This window comes from Mus musculus, chromosome Y (assembly GCF_000001635.26).
Source record: "Mus musculus strain C57BL/6J chromosome Y, GRCm38.p6 C57BL/6J".
Taxonomy (NCBI): Eukaryota; Metazoa; Chordata; class Mammalia; order Rodentia; family Muridae; genus Mus; species Mus musculus.
The window spans coordinates 8,257,907-8,284,920 of record NC_000087.7 but is presented as its reverse complement, the minus strand read 5'-3'; the positions used below and the strand labels follow the sequence as shown (position 1 = coordinate 8,284,920).

The 27,014-nt window shown below is 35.8% G+C and overlaps 1 protein-coding gene across 1 annotated transcript; it reads right to left on the bottom strand.

The window, feature by feature from the left end:
* Positions 1-815: 815 nt before the first annotated feature.
* Positions 816-27,014, bottom strand: Gm20824 (predicted gene, 20824). The gene is made up of 10 exons (NM_001378622.1): positions 26,971-27,014; positions 25,474-25,605; positions 20,068-20,134; positions 19,399-19,433; positions 12,310-12,376; positions 11,694-11,728; positions 4,396-4,513; positions 3,529-3,628; positions 1,397-1,495; positions 816-1,037 (listed from the first exon to the last, which is right to left on the bottom strand). Exons 2-10 carry the CDS (start codon positions 25,589-25,591, stop codon positions 1,008-1,010), a joined length of 669 nt encoding a protein of 222 aa, NP_001365551.1. The 5' UTR covers positions 25,592-25,605; positions 26,971-27,014; the 3' UTR covers positions 816-1,007.

The following is a 27,014-nucleotide window of genomic DNA, read 5'->3' as shown; positions in this document are numbered from 1 at the left end:
TGACACTATTACTGATGCTATTCTGTGCTCACAAAAAATGGGCTTATCATGACTGCTCTCTGAAAGACCAAACCAGCAGGTGAAAGAGTCAGATGCTCAAATTTATATGCAACAAATAGACAGAAGCTGGGAACCCCTGTGGATGAATTGGGGAAAAGCTGGAAGAAGCTGAGGAAGAGGTCTACCCGGTAGGAGGACCAACAATCTCAAATAACCTGGACCTCCCAGGATGTCTCAGACACTGAGCCAGCAACCAGGCTTCATACACCAGATGATATAAAGCCACCAACACATATACAGAAAAGGACTGCCAGGTCTGGACTCAGTCAGATGAGGTCCATCTAATCCTCAAGGGACTTCAGGCCCCAGGGAGCAGGGAGGTCTAGTGGAGAGGGGACAGGATGGTGGGGACATACTCTTGGAGATGGGGATTGTGGGCTTGGGGCCCTGGGAGCATGGGGGCATATAGGCAGGAGATATGGGGTGTGGAACAGTAAGAGGGGGAACTAGGAGAAGAATAAAATCTCGACTTTAAAAAAAGTATAAGAATAAATTTTAAATAATTCAACTATATTAGTGTGTGGAATTTCAGTCCACGGGACTATATACCATTCACATATTCATTTAGATTTCCTTTGGAAGTTAATATAAAGATGCACTTACACTTAAACAAGAAAATGATTAAAGATATTTAAAAATAAAGAAGTTCTATTTTAACTCTAAAGGTATAACTGCTAGTTAACTTTGTAATCACATCACTGGGATTAACTTCCAATCATCAGAATAACAAGGATTAAAGAAACTTTAAAACTCTGTTTCATAGGAAACAAAAAAGTTAGAGATTTTTTTATTTGTTTTATATATATACCAGCAAGTGAAAATTTTTCATGCTTCATTTTTCTGAAGATGGGAAAGTAGAAGAGTACTTCAGATTATTCTCCATGATGGCTCTTTCAAACATAGACTTTTTTTTTTCTCAGTTCACCATCTACACCAAAAAGCATATCTTAGTTCTTGGTCCCCAAGTTCATCAAAACCTAAAACAGAAAAGTACCTCTTATTAAATAAATTCCCAAGGATACAAATATGAAAGATTCTGTGCAGATGATGTATAGGGTAAAGGTTAAGGTCAGGATTAGGATTAGGGTTAGTGTTAGGGTTATGTTTAATAAAGCAGGATAATTATAGTGTTATTAAAGTATGAGGTACATCTGAGGTCAAATTCCCATTTTATCATTTCATATCTTTAATAATTCATACAAAGCCATTAGGATTTTATGGATAATAGCAGTCATTTCAGTAAGAAATAATTCAAAATAATAAGTAGTTAAAACTTTATGATTATTAAAACATATTTAGATTCCTAAGGTCATTTTATGGACCATGTGCAACATACCTCCATGGACTTCTCATGCACTTCTTTAACTGCTTCCAGGGTCTGATTCTGACTACATTTGGACAGTTTCAATGCTTGTTGTTCTTTTTGACAACTATTCTACAAATGTAAAAGGAAAACATTAGTATAACAATTCTGTTTATTTTTGTTGTTACTGCCATGCAACATGCATGGGAGTCTAACAATAAAACACTAAATGTATATCTAATACTAAAACATTTATGTGAGCAAAAATAATTCTATATGAAAGTTAAAAGGAATAGTTTTCCAACTGATTTAAAATTTTAACAACTATTTTGACTAAATATATATATATATTTACAATAATATGAAATAACATTATGCTACCAATTGTGGGGTAGGAATGTTTTTTTAATGTGAAAGAGTTTTTCATAATGCACAGACTGGCCTTAGCCTCCCAAGTTCTTATGTTTATAGGCATGCACCATGTATACATGAACTCGGTAAAATCCTAGTCTTGGAAGCTTAGATTGGTTTTCTCTAGATTCCAATCTCAAGCAACATATAGAAGTAGTAACATAAAGTTCTCATTGTATTCTTTAGGGTTGCGCACAACCATGATAATTTGCATTTAAAAAAAAAATAAGACAAGCCCTTTACACCTTTTCACCTTGGGCTACTACAATCCTGTTTTGCCCTTTATTCACTGTGATCAATTTTTTACCTCACATTTGCACTCAAATCATCATAATTAAGTAAAATTACCTCTAATTTGCAATGCTTATCTTTAAAAAAAGTGCACCTGCATACATTTGGAGACAAAGGGTTAATATTGGGTGTCATCTTTGATTTCACAGTACTGTTTCAGAGACAGAATCTCACTAAACCTAGAGCTCATCATTTATGCTACACCTGGTGGCTACAAAGATCTGGAGATCTTCTTTTCTCTGAACTAAATCTGAGATTAGTTGTTTTAAAATGCTCACAACCACACCAACTTTTTTTTTGTTGTTGTGGTGGTGGTTTGTTTTTAGTGTTGCTAGTTTGTTGTTGTTTATTTTGTTGGTGGTGGTGGTGGTGTCGGCATTCATCCCAATGCTGGGAATATAAGCTGGGGTCTCCATGCCTACACGGGAGAAAGATTACCAATTAAACCATCTTCCAGCCCTGTAAATCAATCTTATTGGGCCCACATGCAGCATATGACACATTTAGGGATCTTTTCTTCTTTAAAACTTTCCTTCACTCATGGTAGTTTTCTTTCTACCAGTGGTTCTCTTCCTTTACTGGCTCCCTCTCACCAACTGCCATATGCAGAATTACAAATTTTGAAGTACCCTGCTGTTCTGTCTTTAGACTCCTTATTTACAGGGATGATCACTTTCCCTTGAAATGTCATCCAGAGTCCAATGTTTAAAAACTGTCTTCAATTGGAGTATTTATTATTTATCTTTAGTTCCTATCTCTTTCCAGAACTGACTCATAATGGCAGGTTCCTCAATGCCTTCTGAGGCAAGAATGAATTTGCTGTTCCTTTCAAATTGAATACTTTCCAAACTATTAACCAGTAAATAAAATAAAATAGTTAATATGATTATCGTTGTCTCAGATCTTACTTGGAAACCAGGTGATGACTCTACAGGTAGAGTAATGGAGACGTGATCTAAAATTGTTTGCTGATATTCTTCCACAGGAAAATTCTTCCAGGGCTGTTGAGATTGTTTGTTTCCATCCTCTGTTGTTACTAAATCTTTACGAAATTTAGGACTGTAAGAACTGATTTACCAAATTGAGTTGGTTTTTTAATATAAACAACAGAGTCCAGGTGAAACCAATAAATAAGCTTTCTCTCTTCTTTGAACTCTGATATATTGTGGTTTTTTTTTTTGTTTTTTTTTTTTTTTTTGTAGTCACTGGTAATCATCTCTTGATCTTTCTGCAAATGTCTGCCTCTTGAAAATTTATGATCTGGTATACCATAAAATGCCTAGTCGTTTTCATTGATATAGTATGCAATCAATAGTTTATATCTCAGTAAGACTAGAACAGAAGCAAGGATAGATAGATAATGGAACTTAATTTAGTTTCATATGCTCAACTCAAGGCTAGTTGTTCCATTCCTACTTAGTAATACTAGGTTAAATATTAAGTTTTTTTTTTATGGTACCAACCACTGATTTTTCTTTTTCTTCATTGAATTTCTGTACATCCATATCAGACTTCATAAATGTAGATATATACTGCTCACAAAATTTGTTGTTGATGTTCTTCCTGTAAAGCACAGTAACAAAAGCAGGCACATTTCATACCAATATGAAAATGAACACTCAAAACAAATTCAATTGAACATTTCATACTATAAAAAGAAAAATAGCAGTATAAAATATCTAATGGGAAATCATTATAGATTTTTCCGCTAACATATTATCAGAGAGGTTTTCATTTATGTTTTAGCTTTTCAAAATTAAAGAAATATAAACACACACAACACACACGTAACACACACACACACACACACACACACACACACACACACATATATATATATATATATACATGTACAAAATTTAATTATATTTCAATGTGGTTTTTTTTTCATTATTTTCTACCAAATATAAGTTCTAATTTATTTTTCATACATTGCCTTAGTAAAGACAGTGCAAAACATGTCAACTAAAATATACAAATTGTCTGCATATGTAATTGTAGTTGTTCCTTTTGAATATTGTTAAACATAATAATCCATAAATTACATTCCTAAGACTATGTGCAAGACTTCTGTATTTCCACAATGAATGTAAATTAAAATTTAAATCTCATTAACATTGACTTAAAGCAGAAAATAAAATTTTCATAGATTTCTATGAATTAGATTTAGTTTGCTTGAAGGCATGATGTTATAGGGTTAACTGTTTAGACAAAATCAAAGCCACACATTTTTACTAAAGAATCAGACATGATATAATTTTTTTTAAACTTCAGCCACATATAATTTTTAAAATGATACACATTTGACCCTACAAATATAACAACTCTACCTCTCTCGTTCGTTCGTTTTGCAAAATCTTTCTAATTTCTGGTTGCTGCCTTTGAAAGATTCTTTGACATAAGTTTCCATCCATTTTCTCTTTATGTGAAGCGTCTTATAAATGTCATCTATATTAAAAATAAAGAGTCATTTTGAAGAAAAATTAGATGATTCCATGTATTCAAGTAAAAATAGATATAGATAAATTTCATTCAATAATGCTATGGAAACTTAAAATTAAATGATAGATATCACAAACATGCTTCATACTTTAGAATACTTAGGGTTTGGTATGTTCAGATGAAGGATGTTCAACCTGTAAAGTCTACAGAAATGTTCCACAACATAGAAAAATGCAGTCCATGTATTTTGGATAAGAAATATCTAATCTTATCTGAATTTTAATTTCTGTAAGGAAAATAATTTTGAGCTTCAAGAACAGTTTTCAAAAGAACAAATGCACAAATCAAAGGATCAAAAGTATACTTAATTCTTCATAGGGAAACACTTTTAATAAAGGCTAATTCTTTTCCAAATCTAAAAAAGATGATGCAACTGAAAGAACAAACTTGACTGTGGAACTGTTAGACCCATTGTTTAAAATATTCAATTAAAATAAGAGGGCAACCGGTCATATTGGTTCCCATGTTAATCCTAGTATTCTGGAGGAAAATGCAGAGAGATATTTGTGCGTTCCAGGTTAACCTGGTCAACATACTGAGTTCCAGGACAGTCAGAGCTACAAATGAGACCCTGTCAGAATCAAACCTGCGTTTGATTCCTAGCACCTACATAATGTGCACAAATATCTCCAACTCCAGTTCCAGGGGATGTGATGCCCTGTTCTAAATTCTGCATGCACCAGGTACATATGTATATGACTCACAGACATACTTATAGGCAAAATACCTATATAAATAAAAATAGATAAAAATGTTAAAATCTATGTTTAAAACAATGATCTTCAAGTTTTTTTTAAATCAAAATAAAATTATTTCTAAAGTGAATTGGTAATTATATTTCAGAACATATCCTTTAAAAAAACACTTGAAGAAAATTATGGTAGGAACTTTTGATCAGTAACTGCTGCAGTTCATGAAAATTGTAATGCTTCAGAAAATGTTTAGTACCTTTCTAGCATGCACAGTTAGCTTTCAGTAACTAGGATGAAGCTATATTTCGGGGTACATGTTTAATATTCTCACCATACATAGTACTAGACAAAATCAGATTATTAAATGATTATTCTGCCTCCTCTAAATAGAGCAAATCCTTCAGTTGAAAAAAATAATTTGGTAAAATGGGTAACTTGAAAGAAGCAAAATATTATTTTTTAAAAATATAATATTGTTTCATGGGGGTAGAGATATGGCTCAGCAGTTAAGAGTACTTCCTGTTCTTTGCAAAGGACATAGGTTTGGTGTCTAGCACTCATATGGTGGCTCACAACTATCTGACTCCAGTTCCAGGTATCTGAAATAATCAATTGATATCTGAACAACAGGTACACATGTGGTGCACATATATAACTGTAAGCAAAACACTAATACACATAAATAAGTCCAAAAATAGGTATTAGGGCATTGTTTAGTAAGCCATGTAAAGATGTTTTTTTTTGTGTGTATGATCCTAGTATTGGAAGCTTAAGCAGGAGATTTCCAGTGTAAAGACTGCATAGGTTAAATAGGAAAATGCAGGCCAGCCTGAACTACATAATGACACCATATCTCAAAGACAAGTTACTGTCTTCTGAGAAAGCTCACTTAGCATTCAGTTACATATAATTTAAAACAGATACTTTAGAATCTGAGTATCATTCTCTCATTGTTTAGTAAGTTGTCTTCCACTTACAGTTACATAATTCATTTCATAAAAAGAAAAAAAAAAAAACAATGAAGGGATTGGAGAGATGATTCAGCAGTTAAGAGCACTGGTTCCCTTCCAGCTTTCTGAGATTGGAGTACCAAAACCCACAAGGTGTCTCACTACCTATAACTTCAGTTTCAGGGGATTCAAGGCCTTCATCTGGCTTCCTCAGGTACAAGACACACTAGTTGTGCACATACACACGTGAAAGAAAAAAAAAACAATAACCATAACATAAAATTTAAAAATAAGTTATAAGGGTTACATTAAAGAATTCAGTTTTGCACTGTGCCATATAAAGAAGGAAGCACAGAAGACTCCTAGAAAAGAAACTGACTTAATATAAAATTAGCACTGGATCAATGAAAATATGTTTCATGTACAGAATTTTGTATACATATCACTTAGCTATGAGTACATGGAACTGTGAAATTGTTTACATCTATTTTTTTTCCTTTTAAAATTCCTTCAAAGCTGTTACAAAAAAGCCTCAGTAGTCAAGAGGGCCTACTGTGAAAAGAGGAGGTTCACAAAGTACTTTTTTTTTGTTTTTTTAAGGTAAGTAATGTTACTTCATGCTTATCAAAGGATAATTCATCAAAGATGAACTCACAATTCTGAATATCTATGCTCCAAATACAAGGGCAACCAAATTCATAAAGAAATTTTACTAGAACTCAAAGTACATATTGTACCCCATATAATAATAGTGAGAAACTTCAACACCCCACTCTGAGCAACGCAGAGGTCCTGGAAAAAAAGAAATGAAAAAGAGACACTGTGAAACTAATGAGAAGTTATGAAACAATCGGATTCATCAGATACATATATATGTATCTGTCACACACACACAGACACACACATCCAAACATGCACACATATATTGAAGCAAATTCACACACAGTTCTCACTAGATGAAGAGAAATTATTTGAAAAAAAATCAACAAACCTTCATGATAATAGTCTTGGATAGATTAAGAATTTTAAGCACATACCTAAATATAGAAGCAAACCAGAAGCCAACATCAAATTAAATGGAAAGAAACTTGATGCAATCCCACTAAAATAAGACAAGACAGGACTAGACAAGGCTTCTTACTCTTTCCCTACCAATTCACTATAGTACTACAAGTTCTAGACAGAGCAACTAGAAAACAAAAATTGGTCAAAGGAATAAAAATTGGAAAGGAATAAATCAAAATAGCACTATTAGCAGATAATAAAATAGTATACTTAAGTGACCACAAAAATTCCATCAGAGAACCCATAAACCTGAAAAACAACTTCAGCAAAGTGGCTAGATATACAATTAACTCAAACAAAACAGTACCTTTCTTCTACTCAAAAGATAAACAGGATGAAAGGCAATTATGGAAACAACACCTTTCAAAAGTCACAAATTATAGTTCCTTGATGTGACTCAAACCAAGCAGGTGAAAGATTTCTATGACAAGAACTTCAAGTCTCTGAAGAAAGAAACTGAAAAATCTCAGAAGATGGAAAGGTCTCCCATGGTCATAGATTAAGTTAGTAAAAATGGCTGTCTTCCCAAAAGCAATCTACAGATTTCATGCACTCTCCATCAAAATTTAAACTCAATTCTTCGTAGAGACAGAAAGAGCAATATGCAAAACCATTCGGAATATCAAAACTCCAGAATATCCCAAAACTATTCTCAACAATAAAAGAACTTCAGGGGGAATCATCCCTGACCTTAAGCTGTATTATGCAGAAATAGTGATACAAAAATGTATGGTAATGGTACAGAGACAATGCCTTCATGAAATGGAGAGATCTAAAATATATCATCCTGTGTGATCTCAAAGGAAAAAAAACATGGTATGCACTCACTGATAAGTGGATATTATCCTAAAAGCTCAGAATACCCAAAATGTAATTCACAGACCACATGAAGCTGAAGAAGAAGGAAGACAAAAGTGTAGGTGTTTCAGTCCTTCTTAGAATGGGGAACATAATATTCCTGATAGGAAATGTGGAGATCAGGGCAGAGACTTAAGGAATGACCATCCAGATTCTGTCCAACCTTTGGATCCATCCCATATACAGAAACCAGGCACAGTCACTATTGTGGATACCAACAAGTGCTTGCTGATAGGAGCATAATATGACTGTCTCCTGAGAGGCTCTGCCAGGGCTTGGCAAGAACAGAGGCTGATGCTCACAGCCAACAATCAGACTGATCATGGGGTCCCCAGGGGAGCAGTTAGAGGAAGAACTGAAGGAGCTGAAGGGGTTTGCAACCTTACAGGAAGAACAACAATATGAACCGAGCAGACAGACCAGAGCACTCAGGGACTAAGCCACCAAACAAAGAGGGGCACCCATGACTCTAGCGGCATATAGAGCAGAGGATGGTATTGTCAGACATCAGTGGGAGGAGAGGTCCTTGGTCCTGTGAAAGCTCCATGCCCCAGTGTAGGCAAATGCCAGGGTAGGGAGGTGGAGTATGTGGGTGAGGGAACAGGCTCATAGAAACAAAGCAAGTGTCAAATGGAATAGGGATTTCCTGGGATTAAACCAGGAAATGGCTGATATTTGAAATGTAAATAAATACACACACACTCACACACATACACACACACACACACACACACACACACACACACACACATACACACACACACACACACACACACACACAGATGGCTTTAACTGTGTCTTCAGGTGGGTTTACATCTAATCACAGGATGATCTAAATTTTTCCCATTCCTGCTAGTTTTTTGATAAATTAGAGTAAATGTGTCTGCATCTCAATCTCCAAATAAAATCATAGTTGCTCTTATCACAACCAAGCTCCTCAACCTTTTTCATCACAATACAAATCTAAGACAAATCTTAAATATAAAATTCTTCCTGGCTGGACAAATATTTTACTGCTACAGCAAGAAGCTCTGGTTTCAATCTTCAGGAATGAAAAATAAAAAACCCCAAAATTTAGATATAAAAAATAAAGAAGGCATGATTCCTCGGGCCCCATTACATTTCTGAGGCTGAGGACTTCAGGTACAAGGCCAGTCCAGGCTGCAATTGAGGTTTCAGACAATCCTGAGATATAGAGCTAGAGGTTACTTTCCTAAACCAAAACAACAAATAAATAAAGACAGCCTGGTCTGAATTATGTCTGAATTCCCAGCACTTCTGAGGCTGAGAGAAGCCTCTAGTATTTGAGGCAGTTTGGAACCTATATATAGAAATTTCGGCAATGTGGCATTTTCACAACACGTTAAAATGTAGACTGGTCTTCAGTTTCTTTTTAATAAATTCCTGGTGGGAAGCAGTTGCACAGAAGAGGGTTTTGTCTGTTTCATCCACTAAGTGAAGTCCAGTTTACTCACACCTCACATCCCCAGTCCCCAAGAATACTTTCAGGGTCTCCATTTCCTTGGCCTTCCTGATTTCTGCTAGGAGCTAGTCTGTTCAAACTCTTGCACTTACAGTGAAGTTCTCAGTTTTTCTCAGCAGAGGCCTAAGTGGGAAAGGTCGATTGTGAACCTGGAAGTAGCAACTTCCTGAGTCCAGTGAGGGTCACCTAATCTCATTACTCCTGAAGAAACACCTCCAAAACTCAACCTTCATCCCCACCCAGACCCCTAGCTGAACCAGGATTAACCAACAGACAATTGACTACCTCCACTGAGACTTCATCCTACCATGATTCCTCAAGAATTTTGCTTCCTCAAGAACTCTTTGTAGCCACCATACTGGGTAACAGGGTTTGAACAGCAGGAAAATAATCTCAGCCAAGCCCATTGCTGATTGGCTGTGTTTGCACATGAGTACTAAGGGTAAGAGAGGCTCTTTCAGTCATCTGTGATTAAAGCTTCAAAAAGCGGGTAGTATTTTAACTTCCACTACTACCCAGAGGCTTTCCATTTTCTAAGTTTGCAATACTAACTTGAAAGTTAAAATAAAATGAACTCCAAAGACGACTCTCCTACTTTGTTTCAGATGAAGGGACTGTTCTGTGTAACTCTAAATTGTTTTTTTGTTTGTTTGTTTGTTTTGTTTTTTTGTTTCTTTTTTTTGGTTTTTTTTTTAAACTAAAGTGTTTTTGCATGTTTGTATTTATATAACATGCATGACTAGTTCCCCTAGAAACTAGAATAGGATGCCAAAATCTCTGGATCTAGAATTAAAAATGATTTTGAGAATTATGTGGGTTCTAGGAACTAAACCTTGGTTCTGTATAAAAGCAACAAGTGTTCTTAATTTCTAAGTCATCTTTCCATTCCTATCCTGTGTGTGTTTTAAGGTGTGCTGGACCATTTCTCACGATAGATGTTTAATTTTACTATATAATGGAGAGTATAAAAAATGACTTTGTTAATGTTGTCTATTTCCAGAAACAGAAAAACAAACAAACAAACAAACAAAACAGCAACAAAAAAAACATAATTTTAATGGATTGTGTAAATCATAAATAGTTTCAGGATAAAAATGGAGTGTATACATTTCAGTATATGGGTGCATAAGGAGGCCAGATATAGACATCTGTTTTATTCTCAATTATATTCCAAATTTCTTTTTCATTTTCAGTTTTTTTTTTCAAGTCAGGGTTTATCTGTATAGCTCTGGTTAACCAGGAACTCACCCTGTATACCAGGGTGGCATCAAAATCAAAAATCTCCCTGCCTCTGCCTCCCAACGTCTGGGATTAAGGCATGTGCCACCACTGACTGACCCAACTTAAAACTTGAGATAGGTTCTCTCTGAATATGCAGCTAACCAATGCCACTACCTCGGCTAGCCAGCAAGCTGTCTCCACCTACTCAGCACTGGTTGGCAGCCTGCATTTTAGAAGTGGATTCTAGGCCCCCACTTTTATTTTCAAGAAAAACATTTTACTAAAACAGCCATCTCTCTAGCCACTCTTCAAGGTTTGTTCTGTTGCTATAGACACTGCAATTTTTTGTTTGTTTGTTTTTTGTTTGTTTGGTTTCTTTTTCTATTTCTCTAATCATGCCTAAGTTTAGGCTCCTAAAATGCTTAGTGGTGGTTTTGCTTGTTTCCTTACAACAGCAAATTGGTTTTCTTGCTCACTTTACAATTTGCAGCTAATTTGGCACACTGGACGAACTGACATTTCATTTACTAGTCTTATTGCTGTGTTTTGTTTCTTTGGTGCTTTTTTTTTTTAATTTGCTGGGTTTGTTTTTTTTTTGCTGGTTTTTTGTTTTTGTTTTTGTTTTCACCACTGAAGATGAAATTTATAACTTTTAATGGTGCTTTACCACTGAGCTACATCTTTAGTTAATCTTTAGTTTTGAATGTTGGATGAGAAGTTATCTGTGTGTATTTTTTAAAGAAAACTATAATTTCTGTGAAGCCTACAATTATCCCCCTATGCTATAGGTTCTATAGAGATCTGTTTCCCTCGTTTGGCCTCTTCAAGAAACAGGGAAATATTTCTAAAACACATACCTCCAGATTTATCCAACATACTGCCTACTTCATGTCTGTGAAGACAGAACAATAAAAAATTAAAGCAAGAAATATAGTAGACTGGTAGGCCATTTTTTTTACCACACACAAAACTTTACACAGAACCTTCTTTAATGTTTTATAATAAATATATAATGTTTGGTTTGGAACAAATGTCATATGCATATAAAATATATGGTGGACTACCAACTTGAACTTGGATTATTTACTTTTAACAATTCATATGTTTACACCCCACAAGGAGTTTATTCATAACTCTCCCACAATTGCCAAGACCCTTTTTTCCCCCAGATAGTCCCCTACTTATTTTTATGATGTTTCTCCTTTTCTTTGAGTGTGTCAAAGATCACATGCAGGTGGTCCTATTGTATGAGTTCCTATGTGTTTGTGATCACAAAGTCTAAAGGATCCCAAGCTGGGCTTGAACTTAACATATATCAGCATCTGACATTGAAATGCTGATCTTCCTGAATCTAGTTTTCCAGTGAAGGTAACACAAACACTACTTTTGAAGTACTCTATTGAACTGGCAAAAAAAAAAAAAAAAAAGAAAGAAAAAAAAAGAGAAAAAAAGAAAAAGAATTAAAAATATTACCCCATGTCTTCATCTCCTTTTACTTGAGGCGATATATTTTCATCTTTACCAATTGCTGGATTATTTACTGTATTGACAATAGAAAATGTAAACATTTGAAAGTATGCAATATTAGTAATAGTTAATAAAGTACTATCAATTTGAATTTCTTTGGAAAAACTGCCCATTTTGAGTTTTTGAAACAGATTTTAAAAATTAAGTAAAATTAAGTACATCCAGGAAATCTAGGACACAAGGAGAAGAAAAAACATAAGGATAACAGGTATAGATGAGAAGTAAGATTTCCAAATTATAGGGCCAGTGAATATCTTCAACAAAACTATAAAAGAAACCTTTCCTAACCTAATGAAAGAGATGTCCATGAACATACAAGAAGCATGCAGAACTCCAAATAGTTTGGACCAGAAAAACAACAACAAAAACAAAAATCCCTGCCATCATATATTAATCAAAGCACCAAATGAACAAAACAAAGAAAGAATATTAAAAGCAGTAAGGTAAAATGGTCAAGTAACATATACAGGAATTCCTATCAGAATTACACCTAACTTCTCCCCAGAGACTATGAAAGCCATAAGATCCACGGTAGATATCATACAGACACTAAGAGAGCAGAAATAAGAGCCAAAGCTATAATATGCAGTAAAACTATTTTACCATAGATTGAGAAAACAAGGTATTCCGTGAAAAAACAATATTTACACAATATCTTTGAACAAACCAAACCCTTCAAGGGATAATAAAGGGAAAACTCCAATATAAGGAGGGAAATCACATGCTAGCAAAAGCAAGATATTAATCTTGAAGTAAACCTAAAAGAAGATAGCTACATGAACAAAATTCCAACAAAAATAACAGGAAGAAACAAAGACTTTGTCTTAGTATCTCTTAATATCACCATATTCTATTCACCAATTAGAAAGAAATAGACAAACAGACTGGATGTGTAAGCAAGACCCAGGATACCAGAAACAAACCTCAGGGACAAAGACAGACATTTCCTCACAGTAAAAGGCTGGAAAACAATTTTCTAAGCAAATGTTCCAAAGAAACAAATTTGGAGTAGCCATTCTAATATCAAATAAATTTGACTTTCAACCCAATGTTATCAAAAAAGACAAGGAGTGACACTTCATATTCATCAAAGTTAAAATTTACCAAGATGAATTTTCAATTCTAAACATTTATAGTCCAAATGCAATGGCATCCATATTCATATAAGAAACTTTAGTACAGCTCAAAATGCACATTGCACCACACACAATAATAGCAGAAGACTTCAACAACCCTCCTCATCAATGGAAAGATCCTGGAAAGAAAAATTAAAAAAAGACACAGTTAAACTAACAGAAGTTATGAAACAAATACATTAGTTGATATCTATAGAACATTTTATTCTAGAACAAAAATTGTCCATTCTGCTCAGCACCTCATGACGCCTTCTCCAAAATTAACAATATAATCAGTCACAAAACATGCCTCAACAGATATAAAAATATCCAAATAATCTCATACATCCTATCTAATCACCAAGGACTAAGGCTGATCTGAAATAATAATATAAATAATTGAAAACCCATGTACACGTAGAAGGTGAACAAAAATCCAGTCAGTTATAAATCAGGTAGGGAAGAAATAAAAAAAAAATAAATGTAAGACTTTTTAGAGTTTAAAAAAAAATGAAGTTACTACATACCGAAAGTTGTGGAACACAACTAAAGCAGTGTTAAAGGGAATCTCATAGCTCTGAATGCCTCTAAATAGAAACTGGAGAGAAGATACAGTAGTAGGTTGACAGAACACCTAAAACCCCTTGAATAACAGGAAGGAAATTCACCCAAGAGGAGTTGAAGGCAGGAACTAATCACACTCAGGGCTGAAATCAAACAAGTGGAAACAAAGGAACTATAACATAAAATCAAACAAACTAGGAGCTGGACCTTTGAGAAAGTCAACAAGATAGATAAAACATAAGCCAGACTAATTACAGGGCACAGGGAAAATATCAACATTAACAAAACCAGTAATGAAAAGGGAGACATAACAACAGATACTTAGTAAATCCAAAAAAATCATCAGATCCTACTATATAAGCCTGTAACTTAGCAAAAGTGGAAAATCTGGATGAATTGGACAATTATCTAGACAGATGTCAGGTACTAAATTTCAATCAGGTTGAGATAAAACCTGTAAACTCTCCCATAATCCCCAAAGAAATAGAAGCAGTCATTAAGAGCTCCCCCCTCAAAAAAAAAAAAAAAAGCCCCGTATCTGATGGGTTTAGTACAGATTTCTATCAGGCTTTCAATGAAACACCAATACCAACAATCTTCAATCTATTATGCAAAAACAAAAGAAAATGAACACTACTTAATTTGTTCTATGAAGCCACATTTACTCTTATACCCAAACCATACAAAAACCCAATGAAGACAGGATACTTCAGACCAATTTAACTTATAAATATTGATGCAAAAATACTCAATAACATCCTGTTAAACACAATCCAAGAACACATCAAAATGATCATCCTTCATGATCAAGCGGCTTCATCCCAGGGATACAGGAATGGTTCAATATATGGGAATCCATCAATGTAATCCAATATGTAAAGAATCTCAAGGAAAAAAACACAGTATTATCTCATTAGACGCTGAGGAATCATTTAAAAAAAATCAACACACCTTCATGATGAAGTCTTGGATAGATTCAGAAAGCAAGGCCCATAACTAAACATAGTAGCAAACCAGGATCCAACATCAAAATAAATGGAGAGAAACTCGATGCAATCCCACTAATATATGACAAGGCTTCCCACTCTCTCCCTACCTATTCACTATAGTACTAGAAGCTCTAGCCAGATTAAATAGACAACAAAAAGAGGTCAAAAAGTTAAAAATTGGAAAAGAACAAATGAAAATATCACTATTAATAGGTAATAAGATAGTATATTTAGTGACCCCAAAAAAATCCTCTAAAGAACCCTTAAGCCTGAGAAACAACTTTAGCAAAGTGATTGGATATACAATTAACTCAAATAGATCAGTAGCCTTCCTCTACTCAAAGGATAAACAGGCTGAAAAGGAAGTTATGGAAGCAACACTCTTCACAATAGTCTCATATTTTAATACCTTGGTGTGACACGAAAAAAGCAAGTCAAAGTTCTGTAGGACAAGAACTTCATGTCTCTGAAGATAGAATTGAAATTCTCAGAAGATGGAAAGATCTCCCATGGCCATAGATTGGTGTCCCAAATAATTTAGTAAAAATGTCTATCTTGCCATAAGTAAGCTCTGATTCCATGCCCTCTCCATCAATATTCAAACTTAATTCTTTATAAAGATAGAAAGAGCAATATGCAAAATAATTTGGAATAACGAAAATCCAGGATATTGTAAAACTATTCACAACAATAAAAGAACTTCAGGGGGAATCATCCCTGACCTCAAGCTGTATTATAGAGAAATAGTGATAAAAATGTATAGTGACCATAAAGAAAAAATGACTTCAGGAAGTTCACACGCAAACGGATATGTCTAAAGTATATCATCCTGTATGAGGTAACACAATCCCAAAGGAAAAAATATGGTATGCACTCACTGATAAGTGGATATTATCCTAAAAGTTCAGAATACCCAAAATGTAATTCACAGACCACATAAACCTTAAGAAGGAAGAAAAAAGTGTGCATGTTTCCGTCCTTCTCAGAATGGGGAACAAAATACTACTGGGAGGAAATATGGAGACAAAGTGCAGGGCAGAGACTGAAGGAACGACCATTCAGAATCTGCCCCACCTGTGGATCCATCCCGTATATAAACACCAGACCCTGTCACTATTGTGGATACCAACAAATGATTGCTGAAAGGAGCCTAATAAGGCTGTGTCCTTAGGGGCTCTGCCAGAGGTTGGCAAAAACAGAGGCTCATGCTCACAGCCAACAATCAGACTGATTATGGGGTCCACAGTGGAGGAGTTAGAGGAAGGACTGAAGGAGCTGAAGGGGTTTGTAATCTTACAGGAAGAACAATAATATGAACCAAGCAGACCGCCCCCCTCCCCCCAGAGCACTCAGGGACGAAGCCAGCAAACAAAGAGGGGGACCATGGCTCCAGCTAAATACATAGCAGAGGATGTCCTTGTCAAACATCAGTGAGAGGAGAGGTCCTTGGTCATGTGAAGTTTGGTGTCCCAGTGTAGGCAAATACCAGAGCAGGGACATCGGTGTTGGTGGGTGGGGGAACATACTCATAGAAGCAGAGGGAGGGTGGAATGGTAAAGGGAATTTCTGGGGTGAAACCAGGAAATGACTAATATTTGAAATGTAAATAAACACACACACACACACACACACACACACACACACACACATAATATGATGGCTTTAACTGTGACTTCAAGTGGGTTTATATGCAATCACAGGATGATCTAAATTTTGGTCCCATTGTTGCTAGGGTTTTGATAAATTAGAGTAAATGTGTTTGCATATCAATCTCCAAATGAAATCATGGTTGCTTTTATCATAACCAAGCTCCTCAATTTTTTTCATCATAATACAAATCTAAAGCAGATCTAAAATATAAAGTTTTTCTGGCTGGACAAATATTTTACTGCTACATCAAGAAGCTCTGGTTTCAATCTTCAACAAGGAAAAAAGGAATAAAAAACAAACAAACAAACAAACAAACAAACAAAAATTTAAATATAAAAAATAAAGAACACATATTTCCTCAGGCCCAGGTACATTTGTAAGGCTGGGGACTTCAGTTTCAAGGCCAGTCAAAGCTGCAGGTGAGGTTTCAGACAATCCTGAGATATAGAGTTAGAGCTTACTGTCCTAAACCAAAACAACAAATAAATAACAACAACCTGGCCTGAATTATGTCTGAAGTCCCAGCACTTCTGAGGCTGAGAGGAGCCTCTGTATTTTGAGGCAATTGGAGCCTATACATAGAAATTTCGGGAATCTGCCATTTTAACAACAGGTAGAGGTAAATGAAGACTGGTTTTCAGTTCGTTTTTAATGAATTCCTGGCAGGCAGCAGCAGCTAAAAGAAGGTTTTAGTCTGTTGGCTCCACTAACTGACTTCCAATTTACTCACTCCTCACCTCCCCAAGCCCCAAGAAGACTTCCAGGGTCTCCAATTCCCTGGCCTTCCTGCTTTCTGTTAGAAGATAATTCTGTTCAAACCCCTGCCCTTAGCGAAGTTCTCTGTTTTTCTCAGCAGAGAACTAAGTGGGAAAAGTTGATTGTGAGCCTGGAAGCAGTACCTTCCTGAGTCCAGTGAGGGTCACCTCCTCTCCTTACTCCTAAAGTAACACCTCCACCCCTCCACCTTCTTCCCCACACAGGCCCCCAGCTCAAACAGTATTAATCATCTTTCAACAGACAATTGACTACCTCTACTGAGACTTCTCCCTACCATGCTTCCTCAAGAACCTTGCTTCCACAAGAACTCGGCTTGATGACTACCACAAAGCATACTGGGTAACAGGGTTTGGATAGCGGGAAAACAATCTCAGCCAAGGCCCTTGCTGATTGGCAGTGTTTGCACATGTGTACTAAGGGTGAGAAAGGCTCAATCAGTCGTCTGTCATTGAAGAGCAAAAAGGAGGTAGTATTTTAGCTGCCACTACTACCCAGAGGCTTTCCATTTTCCAAGTTTACAATACTAACTTGAAAGCTAAAATAAAACGGACCCCAAACAAGACTCTCCTACTTTGTTTCAGATGAAGGTGCTGTTGTTTGTAATTTTCAATTGTTTTATTTATTTAAGTAATTTGTTTTTGCATGTTTGTGTTTATAAACATGCATGTGTGGTGCACATAGAAACTAGAAGAGAATTCCAAAACCCATGGATATAGAATTAAAAATGGTTTTGAGCCATTGTGTGGGTCCTAGGAACTAAAACTTGGTTCTGTCCAAGAACAACATGTGCTCTTAATTTCTAAGCCATCTTTCCATCCCTGTCCTTTGTGTCTTTTAAGGTGTGCTGATCATTTTTCTTGAAAGATGTTTATTTGTACTATACAGTGGAGATTACAAAATTATAACACTTTCTTAATATTGACAATTTGCTCATAGAGAAAAAACAAAAAGACAAAAACCATCATTTTAATGGATTGTGTAAATCAGATAAAGAGTATTGTAAAAAACTGATGCATATACATTCCAGTATAAGTATGCATAAGACGGCGACAAATAGACATTTGCTGCATTCTCAATCACATTCCAACTTCCTTTTTTTTTTTTTTTTTTTTTTTTTTTCAAGGCAGGGTTGTAGTCCTGGACCTCACCCTGGTTACCAACTGCTGGGATTATGGCATGAACCACCTCTGACTGCCCAAATTTAAAACATGAGACAGGTTCTCTCTGAATCTGCAGCTCACCAATGCCACTAGCCTGGCTAGCCAGCAAGCTGTCTCCAACTACTTTTCACTGGGTTGCAGCCTGCATTTTTAAAGCCGATTTAAGACCCCCTCCTTAATTTATATACTTTCAAATAAAGCACATTACCAAAACAGCCATCTCTCTAGCCCCTCTGAGAGGTTTGTTCTCTTGTGGTAGCCACTGTATATTTTTTTTTCTTCTCTAATCATGCCTAAGTTTAGGCTCCTAAAATGCTTATTGCTGGTTTTGCTTGTTTCCTTACAAGAGCAAACTGGGTTTCTTGCTCATTTTACAATTTGCAGTTAATTTGGCAAACTGGACAACCTAACATTTCATTTGCAAGACTTATAACTGTGTTTTGCTTGTTTGGTAGGATTTTTGTTAATTTGGTGCATTTGTTGGTTTGTTTGGGGTTTTTATTGTTATTGTTTTGTTTTGTTTCTTTGTTTGTTTTTGTTTGTTTATTTTTGCCACTGAAGATGAAACTCATCACTTTTAAATGGTGATTTACCACTGAGCTACATCTTCAGCTAATCTTGCATTCTGAATGTTTGCTGAGAAGTTATCTCATATGTGTTTTAAAGGAAACTACAATTACTGTGAACCCAAAATTATCCCCTTTTGCTATACAGTCTAGAAATCTGATGCCCTCTTCTGACCTCTTTAAAAAACAGGCAAATACCTCCAAAAACACATACCTTCAGATTTATCCAACATACTGTCTACTTCATCTCTGTGAAGAAAGGAAAATAAAAAATTAATGCAAGAAATATAGTGGACTGGTAGGCATTTTTCCTACCCACACAAAACTTTAAAAAGAACTTTCTTTTAATTATTTATAATAAATATATAATGTTTGGTTAAGAACAAATGTCATATATATATATATATACATATATATATATATATACATATGTATATGTATGTGTATATATATATATGTATGTATGTGTATATATATATATATGTGTGTGTGTGTATATATTACATGGTGGAGTATCAAAGTGATCTTGTATTCTTTACTTTTACCAATTCATACATTTACACCCACAGTAGTTTATTCATTACTCTCCCACTCTTGCTGAGACCCTTCTTCTTGCCAGATGGTCCCCCTCTTATTTTCATGATTTTTCTCCTTTTCTTTGTGTGTATATCTTGGAAGATCTCAGGCAGGTGGTCATATTATACTAGTTGCTGTGTGTTTGTTATCACAAGGTCTGAAGGACCTCAAGCTGGGCTTGAACTCAACATATAGCAGTGTCTGATTTGTATTGCTATCTTCCTGAATCTACTTCTCCAGTGAAGGTAATACAAACACTACTTATGAAGTAATCTATTGAGCTGGCAAAAAATATTGAAAATGTTACCCCATATCTTCATCTGCTTCTGCTTGAGGCGATATATTCTCATTTTTATCAAATGCTGGGCTCTTTACTGTATTAACAATAGAAAACAGAAACATTTGAAAGGATTCTATATAAGTAATAGTTAATAAAGTACTATCGATTTGAATTTATCTGGAAAAACTCTCCATGTAAATTTTTGGAAGAGATTTTAGAAAGGAAATATTTACACCGAGAAAATCCAGGACACAAGGAGATGACAAAACTTAAGGATAATAGGTATCAATGACAAGTAAGTTTTTCAAATTTAGGGACAGTGAATATATTCAACAAAATTATAGAAGAAAACTTCCCTAACCTAAAGAAAGAGTTGCCTATGAATATACAAGTAGCCTACAAAACTCCAAATAGTTTGGACCACAAGAGAAATTTCTTCCATCATATAGAAATCAAAACTCCAAATGCATAATAAAAAAAAAAAGAAAAGAAAAAGAAGAATATTAAAAGCACTAAGGGAAAATGGTCAAGTGACTTATAAAGGAAATCCTATCAAAACTATACCTAACTTATCCCCAGAGATTATGAAAGCCATAATATCCAGGGCAGATGTCATACAGACCCTAAGGGAAAAGAAATGCCAGACAAGGCTACTAGACGCATCAAAAAATTTTACAATAGATTGAGAAAACAAGGTATTCTGTGAAAAAAAAACGGTATCTACACAATATGCTCGAACAAATCCAGCCCATCAAGTGGGTAATAATGGGAAAACTCCAATATAAGGAGGGAAATTACACTCTAGAAAAACCAAGAAATTGATCTTGAAGCAAACCTAAAAGAAGAAAGCTACATGAATCACATTCCAACTCTAACAACAAAAATAACAGGAAGCAACAACTACTTTTCCTTAATATCTCATAATATCAGCGGACACAATTCACCAATAAAAAGACATAGAATAACAGACAGGATGTGTAAGCAAGACCAAGCATACTAGAAACAAATCTCAGGGACAAATACAGATATTACCTTAGAGTAAAAGGCTGGAAAACAATTATCCAAAAAAATGTTACAAAGAAACAAGTTGGAGTAGCCATTCTAATATCAAATAAATTCGACTTTCAACCCAAAGTTATCAAAAAAAAAAAAAAAAAAGAGGAGGGAAACTTCATATTCATCAATGTTAAAATTTGCCAAAATGAATTCCCAATTCTGAACATTTATACGCCAAATGCAATGTCATCCACACTCATAAAAGAAACTTTAGTAAAGCTCAAAAACTCACATGAATAGAGCATTAAAAGAAACCTTGACTAAATTGGTTTTAGAGACCTGCAGAAAAGATTATGCAGCTCTTTTTCCCTTCACCTTGTTCTGAGTATGGAACACCACAGGGAAATTTAAACTTACACCATTCGAACTCCTCAACAGGGGACCCCCCCCCTTTTAACACAAGCAGGTGGAATGTTTGACCCTCATGTTTCTTTTTCAGAACTCCCACTAGCTCACTTGAAGGACCTACAACTGGTCAGAAAAGATGCCTTGGAAATGTTGAAACACAATAAAAAACTTAAACAAAAACAAAAAACCAAAAAACATACGAACCAGAAACCATCTTGGTGCCACATTAATTTCAAACAGGAGTACCTGTCCTGGTCTGGTGCCACCATTCTGGCAAACTTGAACTCAGATCAAAAGGACTTTCCCTGATGATTCTCACAAGCCCTGCTGCCACACCTCCAGCATGTGCCCAGTTCTGGCATCCAGCCTGCCATGGCCCACTGGCCTGGCACTGGTCACACACAGTGGGCACTGCACAGGAACCTCCCTCCCTCCCTCCTCCCAATGGCAAGAGGCTCTTTTGTCTCATTCAATGGGCTTCTGAGGTTCTCAATCTTACATATCCTAAAGCTGTGACCTCATGTTGGCTTTGTTTGGCAGCTGGGCCAGAGGTTTAATTTTCTAACTTATAAGATCAGAACTATGTACTAGAAGGAGTGGGAAATGTGAGACCACAACTTAGAGCGTTTCTCCCTGGAAGGTAAAGCACCTGGACATTCTCCAAGATTGTTTTCCCTGATTTATAAAAATACAGCCAGAAAGAGACTCTATGTTCTCTACAGCCACCAAAAATCCTTTTGGTTTCTGAGCCTTACAGCTAGAGATTCAAAATTGGAGTTTTGACAAGGACATCTGGGCAGAGAAGAACACTCCTCCCATCTCTTCCCAACTCCTCCAAACTCTCCTCCCAACTCATCCCAATTCCTCAGCTAGCTAATAAATACCTTCTTCTGTCACATCTCAGAGTCATACGCCCCTGCCCTGCACAGTGGAAGGAGTTTGTCCTTAGCTAGCTGATAATAAAACCTCTTGCAGTTTGCATCAGGTGTGGATTTCTCTCAAGTCATTGGGGTGCTGGCCAGCTCATCCCGGGACTTTACTGGACTTGAGAGGAGGTCCATCTTCGGGGTCTTACACATGGAGACCTAATACCAAAACTCTTCAAACTAATATGCAAAATCAAAAGAGAAGGAACACTATTGAATTTGTTCTATGAAGCCAGATTACAATTATATTCAAACCATAAAAAAACACAATGAAGAAAGGAAACTTCAGACCATTTTCCCTTATGAATTTCGAAGCAAAAATACTCAATAAAATCACTGCAAACCAAATAAAAGAATACATCAAAACGATCATCCATCATGGTCAAGTAGACTTCATCCCTGTAATGCAGGGATGGTTTAATATATGGAAATTTGTCAACTTAATCCACTATAGAAACAAACTCAAAGACGAAAACAACATGATCACCTCATTAGATGCTGAGAAAGCATTTGACAAAACACAACACCCATTCATAATAAAAGTCCAGGAAAGGTCAGGAATTCAAGGCCCATATCTAAACATAAAAAAAAAAATACAATAGACAGCAAACGAGTAGGAAACATTAAACTAAATGAAACAATCTCATTAAAATCAGGGACTAGACAAGGCTGCCCACTTTCTTCATACCTATTGAATATAGTAGTTGAAGTCCTAACTAGAGCAATTAGACAACAAAAGGAAAACAAATGAATACAAATTGGAAAGGAAGAAGTCAAAATATCACTATTTCCAGAATATATGATAGCATGTATCAGTGACCCAAAAATGCACCAGAGAAATCATAACCATATATATGACTTCAGTGCAGTAGGTGAATATAAAATTAACTCAAACATATCAGTGGCCTTTCTCTACTCAAAGGAAAAAGAGGATGAGAAAGAAATTTGGGAAAACTCACCCTTCACAATACTCACAAATAATATAAAATAGCTTGGTGTGACTCTAACTTAGAAAGTGAAAGATATATATGATAAAAACTTCATGTCTCTGAAGAAAGAAATGAAACAAGATCTCAGAACATGGAAAGAACTCCCATGCTCATGGATTGGAAGGATTAATATAGTAAAAATGGCTGTTCTGCCAAAAGTAGTTTATAGATTCAATATAATCCCCATCAAAATTCCAACTCAATTCTTTACTGAGTTAGAAAGGGCAATTTACAAATTCTCCTGGAATTTGAAAAAAACAAACAAGCAACAACAACAACAACAACAAAAAACCAACAACAACAACAACAACAAAAAACAAAAACCTGGTATAGGAAAAACTATTCCCAACAATAAAAGAACCTCTTGTGGAATCACCATGCCTGACCTCAAAGTGCACTACAAAGCAATTGTGATAAACACTACATGGTACAGGTATAGTGGTAGACAGGTAGATAAATGAAATAGAACTGAAGTCAGAGAAATAAACCTTTAGTCACTTGATCTTTGACAAAGGAGCTAAAACCATCTAGTGGAAAGGAGACAGCATTTTCAACAAATGGTGTTGGTTCAATTGGCAGTTAGCATGTAGGAGAATGTAAATTGATCTATTCTCATCCCTTGTGCAATGCTCAAGTCTAAGTCGATCAAGGGACTGCACATAAAACCAGAGACACTGAAACTTATAGAGGAGAAAGTGGGGAATAGCCTGGAATACATGGGCAAAGGGGGGATATTCTTGAAAAAAAATACTACCAATGTCTTGTGCTATAAGATTAAAAATGGACAAATGGGACCTCATAAAACTGATAAGGTTATACCCAGAAGTTCAAACTTGTAATAAGGAAACATGCTTCACTTTGTCCATAGCAGCCTTTTGTATAATAACAAGAAGCTGAAATGAACCCAGATGACTCTCTTTAGAGGAATGTATATAGAAAATATGGCACATTTACTTAATGAATTACTACACAGCTATTAAAAACAATGAATTCATGAAATTTTTATACAAATGGATGGATCTGGATGATATCTTCCTAAGAGAGTTAACCCAATCACAAAAAACACACATGATATTCACACATTGATGAGTGGATATTATCCCTGAAGCTCAGAATAACCAAGGTAAAATGTGCAAAACCCATGAAACTGAAGAAGGAAGACCAAAGTGTGGATATGCCGTTCCTTCTTAGAATGGGGAACCAAATAATCATGGAGGGAGTTACAGAGACAAAGATTGGAGCTGAGAATAAAAGAATACAGAGACTGCCTCACTTGGGGATCCATCCCATATACAACCACCAAATCTACTGAAGATGCCAACAAGGGATTGGGTGCAGGAGAATGATATAGTTGTCTCCTGAGAGGATCTGCTAATGCCTGACAAATAAAAAAGTGGATGTTCACAGACATCCTTTGGACTTAGCACAGGGTCCCCAATTATGGAGCTGGAGAAAATACCTAAGGAGCTTAAGGAGTTTGCAGGCCCCTAGAAGAAAAAACAACATGAACTAACAAGTACCCCACAATTCCATGGGATTAAACCACCAATCAATGAAAACAAATAATGGGATATATGATTCCAGCTTCTTATGTAGCAGAGGATGGACTAGTCAGGCATCAATGGGAGGAGAGACACTTGTTCCTGTAAAGATCCTATGCCCCAGTATGGGGGAATACCTGGGTTAGGAATTGGTAGATGATGTGTTGGGGAGATGGGGGAGAGGGGAGAGGACAGGAGATTTTTTGGAGTGGAAACTAGAAACGGGGATAATATTTGAAATGTAAATAAGGAAAAGTTATAATAGAAAAAGAAAGGAAATAATTTATTTGCAAGTTTTATGAAATAAATTCATGTTTGGCAAACATATTATACGAACAATGTTCATGTCTTTTCTTGAGGTGAAATCAAGAAAGTTCTTCTCTCTCAACATATGCTGATATAGTTCCAAGAGTAGGTTTATGTGCTGCAAAACCTTGTATATAGGAATACAGAGATATAGGTAAAATTAGAAATGAAGTATATGTAAACTCTTAACAAAGACTTCTTCCATTTCAGGTGACTAGTTAAAGTCTAATGAACTGCAGGACACAATTAATACTGGAAATGCGATACCTTCCGAAAGAGCCTCCTCTGAAACTTTTATGTCATCGTCCTCATCATCAAAGTCCAAAAGTAATAAGTAACCTTCCTTTGGTATCACCTTCAATTTCTTAAGAGCCATTCTTCTCATAAGAACTCAGTAGTCTTCTTAGTTTAAAAAAAATAAAAATAAAAATAAAAAGGAAAAAAAAAGAACTTAGTTACCTGATTAAAAATTATCATTTAAATAATTAAAAATAACAAAAAATCAAATAATTATTTTAGCTCAATGAAAGATCATTTCTTTTTTTACTTAACATGTATATTTTTAATCAATTGCCTTTATCAGAGAGTTCTGTGTACATATTCAATATGGTGATGCATATATATATACACTTACCCGTACCATTTCCTCCGTGTATCCCATTTATCATGTCCCTCTCCCTCACAACTTGTTTTAAAAACTTCTTTAACTCACTTCTTTAAAAACCTCCTTTAGAACCTAAATTATTAGTCTGCCATTTCTCAGTTTAAAAAGAGACAAAAACTGGCCAACCTTCAACATATGAGTCCTCCCCTCCTCCCAAAAAACGATGAGCAACATCCTTTAACCTTTGAGGTATCAGAATTTTGGTCCTATCTCCCACAGAATATTTTTAAACAAAACATCAGCAATTCTGTTTACCAGTTTATCTCAGTCTAACGTAAACTCACAGTTCTATCCAGAAATTTAAAGAACATGGTAACTGTATATTCATATCAAAAAGATCCACCACTAAGTCTACAAAAAAACATGAACTACCACCACCACCCACACAGAAAGACCTTATATTGGAGAAATTAGGGATTTGGGGAAGCCGAGGATTTCAAACATCTGAAGATTGTAAGTTCAAGGCCAGGCCAAGCCGGGCCAGCTGAAACTACAAAGATAGATCCCATCCTACAGAAACTAAACTGAGAGAAAAAGCTGAACTTGGTGGTGCAAGTCTTTAATCCCAATATATGGGAGACTGAGACAGAAAGATCTGTGGTCAGAATCCATCCCCAATGACTTATGAATCTCTTACAATTATCTCCTCTTCTTCTTTTCATTCATCTTCCTATGCCATTCTACTGTCTGCAATGTTCATACAGTCTATACCAAAGGAACACACCATAGAGAAGACAATGAGGAGGGAGGAATCCTCAGTGTGTTTCTAAGGGATCCTGAATATCACACAGGACAATCGCCAAGGCATCTCACCAATGGATCCCTGTTCCCTGACCCACAGTCCTGCAGCTGGTTCTCTGATCCTATCCCCAGGCCTCAAGCTTTTCTCTTCCAAGGGTTCCCAATTCTCTATGGCCCTGACCTGTTCGATCCTCTTCCATGAATATGGTCCTCCACCTTCCATTCACCCTCAGATTCCACAGAAAATGGCGATCAGGAGGCTTTTCCTCACATAGTGGCCTCCTGGGCCTGAGATTCTCCACCCTGTCACACCTCGATTAACTGTCCAACAACCCTGATCAGGGCAGACTATCACTTACAGCTCATCTAAGAGGAGAACACCTTCCAAACCGCACCCTTCTGT

What these genes read in the sequence shown, in the direction of transcription:
- Gm20824 (NM_001378622.1), bottom strand. Translation starts at nt 25,591, where the DNA reads ATGAGAAGAATGGCTCTTAAGAAATTGAAGGTGATACCAAAGGAAGGT. An exon ending in TATGTTGGATAAATCTGGAG is followed by an intron (nt 4,514 to 11,693) that starts GTATGTGTTTTA and finishes TTTTTAATATAG; the next exon opens with ATGACATTTATAAGACGCTT. An exon ending in AAAACGAACGAACGAGAGAG is followed by an intron (nt 3,629 to 4,395) that starts GTAGAGTTGTTA and finishes TGTGCTTTACAG; the next exon opens with GAAGAACATCAACAACAAAT.